Below are 15,162 nucleotides of genomic sequence, written 5' to 3'. Positions count from 1 at the left end.
ACAAGAAGGCTTTGAAAATTGCTCATATTCAGAAATTATTTCTCCTCATCTTTCAAAAATATGATCAGATATGACACTTGGGGAATTTTCAGAACCATGTTTGTATGATTGTATTTCTTGCTTATAGGATGAACTGAAAAATGTTTGACCTTCTAAATGCATATCATACATTTCATCAACTCCAAAATTAGGACTTCTATCTTCACCATGATGCTGATGGACTTGATTGCATAGAAAGTCCACCTCAAGCAATGAACTCAAGAAAGTAATGACCTTGGGCATATCTTCTTGAGAACTTTCAGCTGAAACTTCTTCATGTTCATATTTTGTCTTGTATGCACTTTCCTCCTCTTCTTGAATGTTCACATTCTCCTCAAGATCCAAAAGTGTATGAGCTATATTCTTCACTCCCTTCTGCTAGTCCATCATACATGGGATCTGAAAATTCTTTGAAATTGTATCCAAATAGATCTCTTTCTATACTTAGACCACAATGCACCTCTTCAACAAATATGTCATCCTCCTGAGAACTATATGCTTCTTCTAATTCGTTGGCTTCCTTCTCATGAAAGTAATATAGATTTGACAAGATGAATGAATTTACTATTTCATTGAATGATTCATAGGGCATATTAATTATCTCATCAATATGCTTTTCTTTGTGTATTGGAAGAAAAATTTGACCGCCCTTTTTAACATGCTTTTGATATTCCATATCTAATAGGGCTGAATTCACATCCACACTGAGAGAATCCTGTTCCTCGTTTCCATATTCCTTACAATTTAATTCGTTACGTGTCTCATCATGATCAGATTCTTTTTCAGTTGGATCTAGAATGTCTTCTATATTGGAATTTGGAACATCACTTAATTCATATGCAGCTTTAGTCTCACTTTCACTCTCTTCTGTAGTCAACTTATTATCCATAAGTTTGAGAAAGGTAAGGAACTAATGATCATATAAGAGACCTAATGCTCGTATTCTATTGAAAATATTAGAGGATTGAGGTCTGTATCCCTGAAGGTATTTCTTGATAGGCACTGAACATCCTCATGAAGAATTGTACTGCAGATTCACCTTCACATCTTTCTATATTGAATAAGGTATCAAGTGGTGACATGTCAAGGTCCTCTTCCGTGCTACAGCTTTGGACTTCATGTTCAGAACAAAATCTTACCTTGCTTGCTTGTATCAGTGTGTGGGTAATGATTCATATGCATGTCTTGCATCGTCCTTAAAGGCCTTGGCAAATAGCTTCATCCATTGATCCTTTGCATCGACCTCATAGTCTTCTATGAATGTATAAAATGCATCCAAATGCTGAATGGCTGATTCATTCCATTCTCCATGAAACTTTGGTACAAGATGTGAAAGCTTTGGGGATAACTGGCTAGGCTTATAAGTTAAAACCAAACTTGCTGAAATCCAATGGCCTGATGCCATCTGGAATAAAAGACATTCTTTCAAATGATCGTTAAATTTGAAAGACTATCTATCATTTCCTTTTGAGTTTTCTCACTCAGTAGAGTCACTAACGATCCAGCTACTATCTATCAAAACAAAACAGAGTCGCCACCTCCACATGGAGGAAATAAATCGTCTTCAAGAAACTAAGTTCTTTTCGCTAGTAGAGTACACCTCATTGAAGACCAAACCTACAACAAAAGATTAAAGAAAAATACACAATTCCACTACAAGATCAAATCTCCACGAAGTAGTTTAGGATTTATAAAATAATTACGAGAGATTGAAATCCTCAAGGAATTTAAAATGCACTTTAAGGAATGTAAAGAACTCATTAATTGAGATATCAAATATATCAAAATATGCTTAACTAACCAAATAGAACTTGACTCTTACTAGTCTGAAATTAGAGACTCTTAAGGAAATTTCGCAACTCATCCCCAATAGAGTCGCCAATTTGTTGGTTCCCAAAACCGTAGATTAGAATCCTACAAGTCTTGCCAACTTGATACTGTGATATCCAACCGGTTATGGCCAACTTGATGGAACTGAACAGTGTAGTCCGAGTTCCTTGCACTTCTGGCTTTGCAAGGCCAAGGATGGTGGGGTGGGAGGGGGGGTGTGGGGATGGCGCTGTCTATGCTATATACTATACACGTGGTACCTAAAATGCTAGTTATGAAAGATGTATAACAACATAAGACAAAGCTGTAAGATACTAATTTACTAAAATTTGAATACTTGAACATTGCATTGAACATTGAACAATAAATATTAAAATTTTAAATACTCGAATCCGCAAATGGAAGAGTTCTAACTTCTATTATATAAACATTAAATAATGAGTCATAGATATCAAAAGTATGAGTTTCTCACCATAAAGGTGATTACACTGCGCAGCATGATATGATATTCAGTACAACCAATAGAATTTGTTTTTTTCTTTTAACATACTTTTTTTTTTGGTTGGACAAGGGATGCCCAGCCGTCCCTTGTTCCCTCAGGGGACACCGAGACATCTCTGTGTCTCCTTAGAGGACGTCGGAATGTCCTCCCATCTCTGCAAGAATGGATATTGTCTGTTTATTTGATATGCATTCACAATTTAGGTGGACTGTTAATTAGCACAGTTTAGAGAAATGTTTTGACAATGAAACCTAAATTATGAATGCATATTGAATAATTCCAATGAATTCTGATTACTGAACACAAATATTATATTTTAAGGTTCTATAATGTTTATGCACATGCTTTATCTATGTTTTTATATGTATATAATGCATATATGCATGCTTTATCCATGTTTTCCAATGAACATTACAAATTTCTTTATGTATTTTATAATTGCTTTATATTTTTATAGCCATCACCATTCCCGTCCCCTATCCATCCCCAAAAGTGGCCAAAAAAAAAAAGTCCTCCTAGAAACCCTTCTCCCCATCCTCCGACGTTCCTGTCCTGGAAACTTGAGTAACCTTGATCTTGATTAACTATTCCAATTATAGTTACCAGGCATTGCCAGGTACAGGAGATCCACACAAGGTCAGCAGACCTGTTTCAAAGACTAGATGAGTTTGGTAAGTAGGTCAACATTTTCAAAATATGATGTATTTTTGTAAAATATTTATTTTGTGTGCCTTCTGAAAGTGTCAGGCCTGTGTTGTGGTTTTACTATTTCTTTTTGCTGAGTCCAAGTCTGCAACAAAATTCAACTAGCTTAGTCTGAATCTGGAACTCTGATTCAAAAAGTTTCCTTAGTATGGAAATCTTGTTTGCATTGAATCATATGATGTTAAGTCATTTGTGCATACTAAATCCTTGTTTGTAAGTACTATATTGGAACATGAATGCATTACATTGATACTCTGATTAGTCAAATAATTTACAGCTCAAAGAATGACCCAATTAACTTCATTGTATTCTCAAGGCTTGGCTTCTTTTTTATCAGTATTTGGAAATCGGTATATAGCCACTAGTGTTCTCTGCTATCAGTGCACATCAATCCTTAAGATGAATTCTTGTATGTGTGTGGTATTTTTAGGAATCTATATGATTTTGTGAATCCATTCCTACTTGACAGGTAATAGACGAATTTGACAATGAGTTGCATATAGTTGAAATTGACATAGAAGAGGATCAAGAAATAGCTGAGGCTGCTGGGATAATGGGTACTCCATGTGTACAATTTTTTAAGAATAAAGAAAAACTCAAGTAAGTAAAGGAAATAATGGGCCTTTGACATCAAGCTTCTTTTTTCTAAAATCTTATAGTTTGATTTATGGTAAAAGAGAAAGATAATGGCTATTATCATGCTTTTCAAAAAGTTCTTTTCACTTCCTGGACAACTTTTGCTGGAAACTGCTTTTGCAATTCCCCCTTTTAAAAATAAATATAAATGTAGACTTTTTTTTCTTAAAAATGAAAAAGAGAAATATAGCCAAGCTGCATTTAGTAGCTCTCAAAGTCTAGAGAATTTCAGAATGAACAGCGATTCTGTCCTCTTCTTGTTTTTTGTAAGCTTATAACAGTCTGGTGCATTGCATTGTTGATCTGGAGAAAAAATCATTGCTATTGTTACCATTATTTTCTTCATTTGTCCTTTATCCATGGTACTGATGGCAATATGCACTAAATCATCAATATGGTTGGTTTTGATACCATATTGAACTAAATATAGCTGTGTTATATTTCCAAAATGAAGAATTTAACTTGTCTTAAACACTTGAGCAAGCATGCCATGCTTCAGAGCTCTTCTTGTAAATTACATGGTCCTGTGAAACTGAAAAGGTTGTGAAATAACTTGTTACTGGTAGAAAATTGTGTTTGGTGTTAATGATGTAATAAATTCATAGGAAACATAATGGAAAATGTATCTGCCTGTTGTAGGAAAGTAGCCTTAATGTTGCAATGATTTGTCTAAAACTTCTGAGCAAGCATGCCATGCTGCAGAGCTCTTCTTATAAATTAAATGGTCCTGTGAAAAGGCTGTGAATTAACACGTGTCTGGTAGAAAATTGTGTTTGGTATTAATGATGTCATGAAGTCATAGGAAACATGATGGAAAATGCATCTGCCTCTTGTACAATAGTTGCCTTAATGTTGCAACTTCAAAATTAGGTTGTAATATATTGTGTACAAATTTTGTTGAACAAGGACTGACAATTTAGCAGAACTGTTTTTAGCACTTGTTTACACATGGGTTTTGTGTACATTTGTGGTGATGTACCACGCACATATTTCACTTAGAGCAAAAGATTGTTTCCATATTGTCAAGCTTTAGGAGGATTGTATTGTCCTGACTCCAATTCCCCAATTTGGAACTTGAGAAAAACTTCTTATAATGTTATAACTAAGGCCATCAAAATGGCTCAACCTAAAAGTCCAAAGTCTTTATAATAGAAGATGATTGCTCTATTTTGGTTAGAGTAGTTGGATACGCTCATGCCCTTCCCTAGGCATGTCTATTGTTGTACTCAATTTGGATATGAGTACGATATGGCTTGATATGTGCATTGCTACCATAACTACTTGTGCCCAAAAGACACTAGTTTTCCAGCTGTATTCAAAAACTAAATGTAAAAGTGAATTTTATTTATATTGATCAATTAATGTGACTCTGCAGAGCCATACAAAATTATTAAATATGGGAATTCAGCCTGGCCTGTAGCATGGGAGGCCACAAATGGGTGATGTCCTCCATGCAACTGTAACATGCTAACTAATTCAAAAAAAAAATAACAGCTAATTTTCACCATTAATAATATTTCATGCTGATAAATAAAATTTGAACTTCTATTTTTTGTCTAAAAAACTAAAATAGAAATAAATTCTTCTCTTGTGCATATAGTTGGCTAAATAAATTAAATTGCTCTTTTCCTTCTCATAAACTGAAATTCAATAGTAGGAGTTAAAATTTATTGTTTCATTCTTCCTATCCTGGAATCTCTTACAAACCTGGACATTACTAAGACGGAGAGCATCATCAAGTGCTTTACGTCCAACCACAGACCTGATGGTCCCCCACTCATCTTCCTATTGGAAGTGGCCCTACCCTTCACGAAGGTGCAGACACAATGCTAGGTCTAATTGCTATTTGAGCCAGGTGTTTGAAACCTACACAACTCTCAGTCAGTCATACACTCTAGGTACCTCCTAACTATTATGATCATCTGACTAGAATGTGTATCTAGTTCATGTGAACTGGCAGCCACATGCAATGCACGACACCACCTTGGCAAAGTTTTAAAGGATGCAAGCACATTTACATGTTGTCAGTATTGACCACCTTTACCCAACTTGTACAATAACAATGGAGACCGACTCACTGGTTTACTAACCAACAAGAAGCTAACTGTCAAATATCTGCTAATGTGAAGGGTCAAATACTATTAACCTTCAAGGGATTGAAACTCGCAAATGAGAAACTTCTCAATGTCTACTGACATAAATGGTTATGAATGACCTTCATAGGATTGTTCACATGCAAGACAATAATATACTGCCCTTGGTTAATTCTTAAGCTTGACAGATTTCTTTTCAGCTAAATAAAACTGTCCCCCCTGTTGGGTGGACATTTTGCAACCGACAGTTTGTTTAAATACAGTTGCAAAATAGAATGACCAGCCACAACATGTGAGACAAAGTGTCTCCTACCTTAAAGGGTAAGCAAGAAGTTGAGAGATTTTGTAAGGGTTTTACCAATATTCTTTCCTCTTATCTTCCAGGAGAGAATCCACTTACCCACGGAGCGAGTAATGGGCAAGATTAAATCTCTAAATTACACTTTATCTAATAGCTGTAAATGGTGATATCGATAAATCAACACCAACTCAAAGGTTGATTGAAAGCGTACCAGTTTGGCTCAAGTCATATTTTAAACTATTTTATAAGAAAAACCTTTTACCATTGGGGCGCAAAGACTCCCAGAAGTAGGAATTTTTTAATTATTTTCATGAATTTGAGACGATAACACAAGCTAAAATCAAAGCTTCTATACTATGTATTATCACAATCGCTCCTAGACAAAGCTTTGACTTTGATTGTTTCTTAACTCACTATGCTCTATTATCAAACACACAATAATAACATGAATCAAAGACAATAGGCAAAAATTACAGTCAAAGCTTCTAATTTGCACTATCACAATTGCTCTCAATCAAAGATTCAACTTGAATTGTTTCTTTGTATTCACTTTTATTCCAAATTAGTACTACACAATCAAAGTTATGCTTGCACAATTTTGTTAGAGCTCTCTTGCATTAAAATAAGGTTAATTTTTATAATGAGGGGGGCACTTCTTGTGTAGAAAAAAAAGTGAGAGATAGGAGGAAAAAGTGGGAGCAACTCAACCACCTTGACCTGGTAAAACTAAGTGAAAAAAATTATTGGATTACATGTCATGAGGACATGCAATTGATTTACTCGCAATTACATCACATGCAATTCATCTTCTACAACTACAAAGATGAAATGCTAAAACTAGAAAGGAAAAGTTGGAAAAAGTTGAATCAACCCTTAAGATTGTCAAGAAAAGCCTTATACTTAGTACTCTGGAATCCTCATTGTCTTTGAAATGGCTTCAACCTTGATTGCATTAGTATGTGCTGTTTTTTACAACTTTGTAGTTCTCTGCAAGAGAATCCTACAAGTGCTTTGCCACAAACTTGTATGAAGCGAACTTGTTTATCATATGCAATCCAAAATGTTCTGAATCAAAAGCCACACTCACTCTGTCGGTGTACCTTGAAGTCATTTTCTCTTCAGTGAAAAAGTTATCATCTTTTGTAAGGACCTTGCATCCCATCTGTCTTAGATCACTCACGATCTCCATTTCTACTGCTTGGTAGCCTTTTAAGGCTCCTTGTATTTTTGTCAAAATCTTTTCCACCACCTGTGCCTTATGACCCATGAGTCCCTGATGTTTGTAGAATATATCCAGGGATGGAATGATGTTGCATGAGATCAAGATATCCAAATCACCATTTGCCATATGATCCCAGAGACCCAAATCTTCTTTCAAGGTATTGGTGTCTTGGTTGAAAGAAGCAATCATGTCATGGGGTCTTTCTTCAACACCTTTGATATGTTCAAGGACTTTGAGCACATCTTTGATCGATTGAACTTCTTCTGAGATAATCTCTTTACACCAAGCCTTTTTTGCCCCAACCCTCTGATTCACCCGAGTTGTTTGAGATGTGATGACCACAGGCTGCTAGGATTGTTGGCAAATGACCTCGTGAAGAGGAGCATTCTCCTGTTTCAACTGATTTTTCTTTTCCTAGAGCTCATGATTGATTTTTGACAAATTCAAGAGTGCATCTTGAGCATCCTACAAACACCCTAGCCGTGATTGTTTACCAAGTTCTGTTTTGGTGAACTTGTAATCTGAGCGATTAAGCTTTTTAGCTGGTTTATCCAGCAAAGGCTCTACAATCTCGACATATTTGGTCTTCTCAGAACCAACAATGATTCTTGAGACGACCTTTGCCTTTGGGTGTTCAGATTTATTTTTCTTTGTAGGGAGATCATCTGGGGAAAGTATGATCTTCCTCCATTTCACGGTGATGTTTCCCAACCATGCAGGTAGATTGAAACCTTCATCTACTGAAATTGGAATAGTGGGTACAACTTACATTGATCATGCTGCATTTCTATTGTCATAGTATAACGCTTCAGTTTGCATAGTTGGAACTTGGAACCATGGGTGTTCTTTGAGATGACTCTTTCATAAACATCTCAAACCTTGCAACTGAGGTATCAAGTTGGGAAACTTGATCCTCTGTGAGAGTTGGAAAATCATCAAATATATTTTTCAAGTTCTCACATTGCTCTGCTGTGAGGATAGGAGTTGTAGAAGAGATAGGGAGTGTCGACATGTTCACCTCTGAGATGAAAATGGTAAGTGAATACAGTGGAGAATGAATCAACATCACTGTCTACTACATCCAAGAACGAATCCTCCTGAATAGATGGCTCGTGGTTGTTTGGCAGTTGTGGGGAGATATGATCATTATCTCTCGTTCCTCTTTGTTTTCTTCATCAGATTCTTCCTCTAGTTCTTGCAGGGGTGCTTGAGACGAATCGGAGGGTGGAATTGAACCTTTTGTCCTTGAGTTTAAACTTGAGAGTTTAAACTAGCCCTGTGGAGGATGAACCATCTTTCTTCTTTCTCTCCACTCGAGACTTCCTTCCAACGGGCTTGAAGTGATTGCAATCTATCCCAACCTTCAAATGTACTCTTGAGGCCTATGCTTTTCAGCCACTTAGTATTCAGAAAATTAGATTGGAATCTATTAAGACAGAAATTTTATCTTTTTGTTACCATTGAATAGGAAAGGGGCCAAGCGTTTCAAGTTGAGTATTTTGATATTCTGGATCCAGGATTACACCATCATCTTCAATCTCAAATCCTTCTGGATCTTGACCTTGTTGAGGTTGATGATTTGCTGCAATGTAAGGCTGCAGTAGTCCATCTTGATGATATCTATCTTAGTGCGCAAGTCAATCCAAACATCCTCCATGTGATGAACATGGGGGAATGCCCTTTTAATCTTTGAATGCATCTCTCGGTAGTCAAAGTCAGATCTAGACTTGAACTTCTTCAAGTTAATGAGATGAAGTTCTGCTTCAATAGCTTTCGCCTTATAGACTAAATTGAGTGTATATTGACCAATTTGGAGAGGTTTGGAAGTGATAATGCTGAATCTTGATCTGTGCTGGTTGTGTTGGTACATTTGCACTTCTAGGAGCTGTTTGCCATTTCTATGAGAATGATCCTATGAGTAGGATATCTCGGTAAAGTGTATAGTTCTCCTTGAAAATACCCCTTATGTAGGTGAAAGTTGGAAATTACAAGAAAATGCTCCCAAACTGATTTACCCTTTCCCATGCCTCATCTGATACTCTTTTGATTTCGAACTTCTTGTCAAAAAGACACCTGAAAATCTCAATGAACACATCTTGTACCCTCCTGTAATGATGCTAGCTCTGTATTAGCATAATTTGATCATAGCAGTTCCAAATGAGAACTAGAGACCGATCCCCTTTGGTTGAAAGTCCCGAGAACGTTCTCATGGCTGCAACAATGTAGACCAAATATGAATTCATGTAGAATGGTGATGATGTCCCCACATGAATCAATTGTTTCGCACAATGTTGTACTTATGAGCTCTCCCTAATAGTTGGGTTCTTTGTTTTCAAAAATATGAAGGATGAGCTTATATATTCAGGGCTCAAAGTTATTAGATTCTTTGAGACCACAGATTCTACTAAGGAGAGTTATCAAATCATTAACTTTTGGAGAGAAGTTAGATTTGTGTATTATTTTTGGCCATCTAGAGAAATTGGGTTTCTTATTCTCTAACCAGAGATCACTTGTATGCCTCTGATGATTTAGTTTTCTTTGATTCCACAGTTGCACAAACATTTCTTTAGACAAATCCATACATTCTGAAGTTGGAGGGACTTAGAAGATTTGCTCAATAACATTTGGATCCAAGCTGAAAAGTACCTAACCTTTCGCATCCCTAACTGTTTTTGATTGAGGGCTAAAACGACACGCACATCCCAAGACGAATTCGGGTTCAAGGCCAGCCATAGCAAAACTGGATACCAAATGAATGTTACTCCTCTTGATACATTGCAAGGAGTTTCGAGCCTTTGTAAGAAATTGGCCATGCCAACATGCCCAATCTTTGTATTTGAGACTGATCAAGAGTAGATGAAACAAGTGATGTAGTTGTGTGAGCCAGCTCCTTATCATATTGTATTTCATCTTTCCTTTGGCTTTATGTGGTGCAAACATATCTCACGTTGGAGCTCAATGAGCCAAAAATGGAGGAAAGAGAAGTTTGGATGAACAGGTCTTCTCCAAAATTAGGTGCTCCAAGTGCAAACGCATGCAACAACCAAGAGCCTTTGAAAAATTCAAAGTTTTAATGCAGATCGTGGTCTCCAAGGGCAAACACGTGCAAGAATGAGCAAGATTTCATTGCAAAGTTAATGCAAATCGTGGTCTCCAAGGGCAAACACATGTGCATGAATGAGCAAGATTTTATTGCAAGCTTTTTTCTTTCAACGTTTTAATGTAAATTTGATTTAGAAGGCCCACATGGGCATTTTTGGCTCCATGATGCAAAATGTGGTCTCAAAAGACATTTGCATGCAAACGTTTTTGATGGATTACATGTATTTGGGCGTTTTCAATGCAAATCGTGCCCTAGAGATGTATTTGCATGAAACATTTTTGGCATGGAAGATGAAAAATGTGGACTCTAGAAGCATTTAGATGAACTCAAAAGCCAAAACGCACCTTATAGATGCAAACACATGTGGAGAAAATGCATTCATTTGTGACTTTCAGTGCAAATCATATTTTTGGGCTGCCACTACATGTGACTATTTGCATGTATTTTGAGAAACATGCTTTTGAAATGCTGTTTGTATGCAAGTAAGAGGCAAATGGCACTCTTCGGATGCAATAACATATTTTATTTTTCCTTCCAACTCCAATGTTTTCCACTTAAGAGAAAAATCACACTCTTGGAGGTGAAACACATGAAGTGAATGCATGTAAAAGAAGGTTTATAGTGCAAATTTCACTCTTGAAGGCCTTTACATGCAACACCTTGGCTGGAAAATATGTCTCCTATGCAAATCACACTCTCCAAGGCCTTTTGCATGTTTAAAAATGGGCTTTTTGGTTTGCCCAAGTCAAACATTTCCACTCGAAGAGCAAATCACACTCTAGGAGGGTGATTGCATGTTATGTTTTTGCCTTTACATGCAAATCACACTCTTGGAGTGTGATTGCATGTTTTGAAAATATACTTTTACATGTCTTTACATCTGGACGTCCAAGGCAAAATCGTACTCTCGGAGTGCATTTGCAAGCAATGTGTTAGAAGAAAAGATATGTTGAGTTGCATCACTTAAGTGATCTATTTAGCAAATGTCAAATTGATTATTGAGCAAATATCACTTAAAGGGATCAAAAATCATATTTACACTATATTTTACATATAAAGTGCAAATATGAGTTAAAAAATAGCATTTCACTTAATTGTTTTGAAATAAAACATTGAAGTGAATCTCAACACTAAATTAGACTAAATAGTGATTAAGTCACTTAAGTGAAAAATTTAAAAGCAACTCAACATCAAAATATAACATAAAGTGCACTATACTGACTTAAGTGATAAATTTATGTCATAAAATAATTTAAAAACCTTAGTTGCCGGATTCATCCTAGATAGGCTGCATCCGAATTCAGATTTGTGCTTGGATCCTTGGGGATCCGGGTAGGGTCCTTGATTCTGCTTGTGGATCCATTAGGCTCCGCGCCAACAGATCCACAGGCAGAATCAAGGAACTTGCTGGGATCCTCAAGGACCCAAGCCACAAACAGAGGATCCACAGACAGAATCAAGGATCCTGCCCGGATCCCGAAGGATCCAAGCCACAGCCTGAGGATCCTCAAGGATCATAACTTCATTTTGTAATTCAGTAATTCAATGTGAATGTGCTGATTTTCTTTATAATTGTGAAAATAAATCAATTATCAGGTATACTTAATTCATAGATCCATACTAGAATCATAGATTCATATTATGAAATGATTTAGTTCTAGTATGTATATTTCTCTCATTTTTTTAGTATATATATACACATGAATCCTCCATGAATCATAATTGGAAAAAAAAATCCTGAATCAATGGATCTAATTTACGTGCTTGAATCGGATTTGTTTCACCAATTGGCAACTAAGTTAAAAACATAACATAAAGTGAACTTAAATTATATTTTTCAAAAAGTGCAACTCAACATTAAATTATAACATTAATTTTTGAAATATGCAGTTGAGCTCTGAGATTCCACTTTTTGGGCACTTAAATGGTTATATATTTTGACTAACAAGTTTGATTAAGCCCTAAGACATACCAAATCAAAGGGAAAATCGAGAGCAAGAGATTGAACGAAACAAAAAGATTAAAATAATCCAAACTCTGTAATGTCCCCTTTTTGGGACATTAGAAATATTGAAGACTTATTTTATATAATGTTAAAATTGACAATGAGATGAAGACTCAAATTATTAAAAGGTCAATTTAACGTTATAAAGGGGGCTAAAGGTCAAGGAGGAATAAGACAAAAAGAAAGAGGGAAGTTGAAGAGTCATAGGGTAATAAAATGAAAGCTAGAGGGGAGTTGAAGAGTCTTAGTTTCTGTATTAAAAGGGAAAGAGGGTCATTCCTGAATATGCTTGATTTATTATTTCAGATTTTAGTTCTCTCTTGCGAGAGAGTCTTGAAAGCTTCATCTTTCAGCTAGTATGAGGACGTAGCCCCTCTTGTTGACAGACAGTGGACGGAAACCCTTTGTCCGAGGAGACATCAATTCAGGTGTTTCGCATGTGCTTACCAGATTCTTTTCTTAAGTTTTTCCAATTTGACTGTTAAGTTATATTTAGGATTGGATGTTGGAAGTCGGTTATTGTATTGTTGTTGTTTAATGCAGTAATGTGTTCTAAGGAGTTGTATAAGAGTTTGCTAGTCTTTTATATTCCTGGTTTGTAACGCATTTTATATGGTTGGATCTTGAATACTATTATGAGAAGAGCGGGTTAATATCTTATGGTAAATCTTTTGATTTTCTATTTTGTTCAGTAATACATCTGCCTGTATTCAAGTGCTGAATATCAGTTTGGAGAAACAACTAGATATCTATCAGTTGGATTATTTCCTGTGGTTTACACTGCTGGTTTTATATTACTGGTTTCATATGTTCAAATCTTGAATAGTGTCTTGGAAAGATGGTTATTTTCTTGTGAAGAATCTGTTGGTTTTATTGTTACATCATATTATATCTGTCTATGTTGAGTTGTACATTATATTTAAGAAGAATTTGATTAAATATCTATTGGAATTTCTATTGGTTATGATTGTGCCGGAAAATATGTGTAATGTTTTATTTTTGAATATATTGCTGAACGGAAAGTTTAATAAATATCCGGTTCAAGATATTACAAACTCACTCAGAAATGCAGAAAGGAACTCTGAAGGCCTCAAAAATCAAGCATAGTCTAATAAAATGAAAAAATGAAAAGAACTTGACAAAAGCCTTTAGTAAAAAGATTCACTATGCGAATTGATAACGTCTGGTTGATCAATGTTGGCCAATTAAATAGTGAATTATCTTAAAGAAATGTGAAACTTAGTTGAAAAAGTTTCGTACTATTACCTCCATTGAACACCACCTACTTGACGTCTCAAGGGTGCTATAGACAGTCTGCTGTTTTGAATCAGATTTTATTTTAAGGATGATTCATTATATCTGTTTAGCATGATATTTTGGCTAACCACATAGAATGATGACCAACTGATCTGATTGAGATGACCACCATAGAATGATGCAAGTGCAGAAACTGAGAATATTCGGTCAAGCAATTTGACATGTATTGATGGAATCCGTATGCAGTTCATTCTGAGATTTCATAATAATGCATAGATTGCAGTTTGCATGGAATGAATTTACCTTGGATTATAATTTTATTCCCATTACTCTTCTGTTACAGCTTGATACATGATACTGACACTAAGTCTCTGCATTATCTATCAAGATCAAGAACTAGAAGCCAACATGATTAATTATATTATGAATGCAAAGATAGATGTTCAGTTCGATGAACATTTCTTTATCAATTTCTTTACAGCAGATATACAGTTGAGTTATACTTGATTATGATTTACTCTATTGATTCAACAATAGTCAAGCAAATGCACATTGATACTTGATTATAAATATCATCATTTGACTATAAATCAAATACAATATGACGATGACATCCCAATTTGAGATTAAAATTAAGAACGATTGACTCGAAAGAGAATAAACATGTCTGATTAGACTGATGAGGGTGATAACAGAAAGATAGCTTCCTCAACATGGTCCTCCAATAATCTCTGGTTGCTGTGTTCTTGCCAAAAGCATAGCCTAAAGAAGCTCTCTTGGTTCAGGATGCCCACTATATAATACCATAGATACTTTGATAACTCATGATCTTGAAAGACAAGGTGCGACTATCAAAGATAGATACAATCTTTCTAACTCTTCAACTGCAATGCTGCCACCCATCCATGGTCTTCTCCAAAGAAATTTTGAAGTGCTAACATGGCTTGAAGCTGTCGTTTAAAGAGTTTAAATTCTCAATTTGATTGATGTTATAATGAGAATGCATATGTGTAGATGTATGTATGAATATGTATAATCGAGTCATATAATCTATATACATGGATATGTGTGTGTCTATATATATATATATTAAATACATACATGCATCGATTGTATTACTTTACAAATGCATGTGTACATACGTACACACATACATATGTACGTATGCTCCTCATTGACATATCTACATATATATTCATTTATATAACAATGCAATCATCATTATAAGATTGGTTGAATATTGAGTTCCTCTTATAAGATTAAAATCATATATCCAGTTCTTTATATATTTAACATTGTAAGTTTTCTTCAAAAGTTGATTAAATTTCATATAATAGGATTAAACAAGAGAAGGTGACCTTTACTAAACCAATTGGTTGACTGGAACCTTATGACCATTAATTGACCCTACTACTCTAGGATAATCAAACCCTAAGGGTTTATTTATCTCATGGCTCTTGGCAAAGAAT

At 35.4% G+C, this 15,162-nt stretch overlaps 1 protein-coding gene across 3 annotated transcripts in view; it reads left to right on the top strand.

The window, feature by feature from the left end:
• Window positions 1-15,162, top strand: part of LOC149575035 (thioredoxin reductase NTRC-like) — a 121,427-nt gene that overhangs the window by 86,832 nt on the left and 19,433 nt on the right. For all 3 annotated transcript variants that reach the window (XM_089814896.1, XM_089814897.1, XM_089814898.1), the window contains exon 9: window positions 3,546-3,676. In XM_089814896.1, coding sequence (XP_089671022.1) covers window positions 3,546-3,676 — 131 coding nt within the window. The remainder of the gene's footprint in view (window positions 1-3,545; window positions 3,677-15,162) is intronic.

The sequence above is a fragment of the Cupressus sempervirens genome, chromosome 2 (genome assembly GCF_028749045.1).
Source record: "Cupressus sempervirens isolate cs-2001-9-10 chromosome 2, ASM2874904v1, whole genome shotgun sequence".
Classification (NCBI taxonomy): Eukaryota; Viridiplantae; Streptophyta; class Pinopsida; order Cupressales; family Cupressaceae; genus Cupressus; species Cupressus sempervirens.
This window is presented reverse-complemented; position numbering and strand designations above follow the sequence as displayed.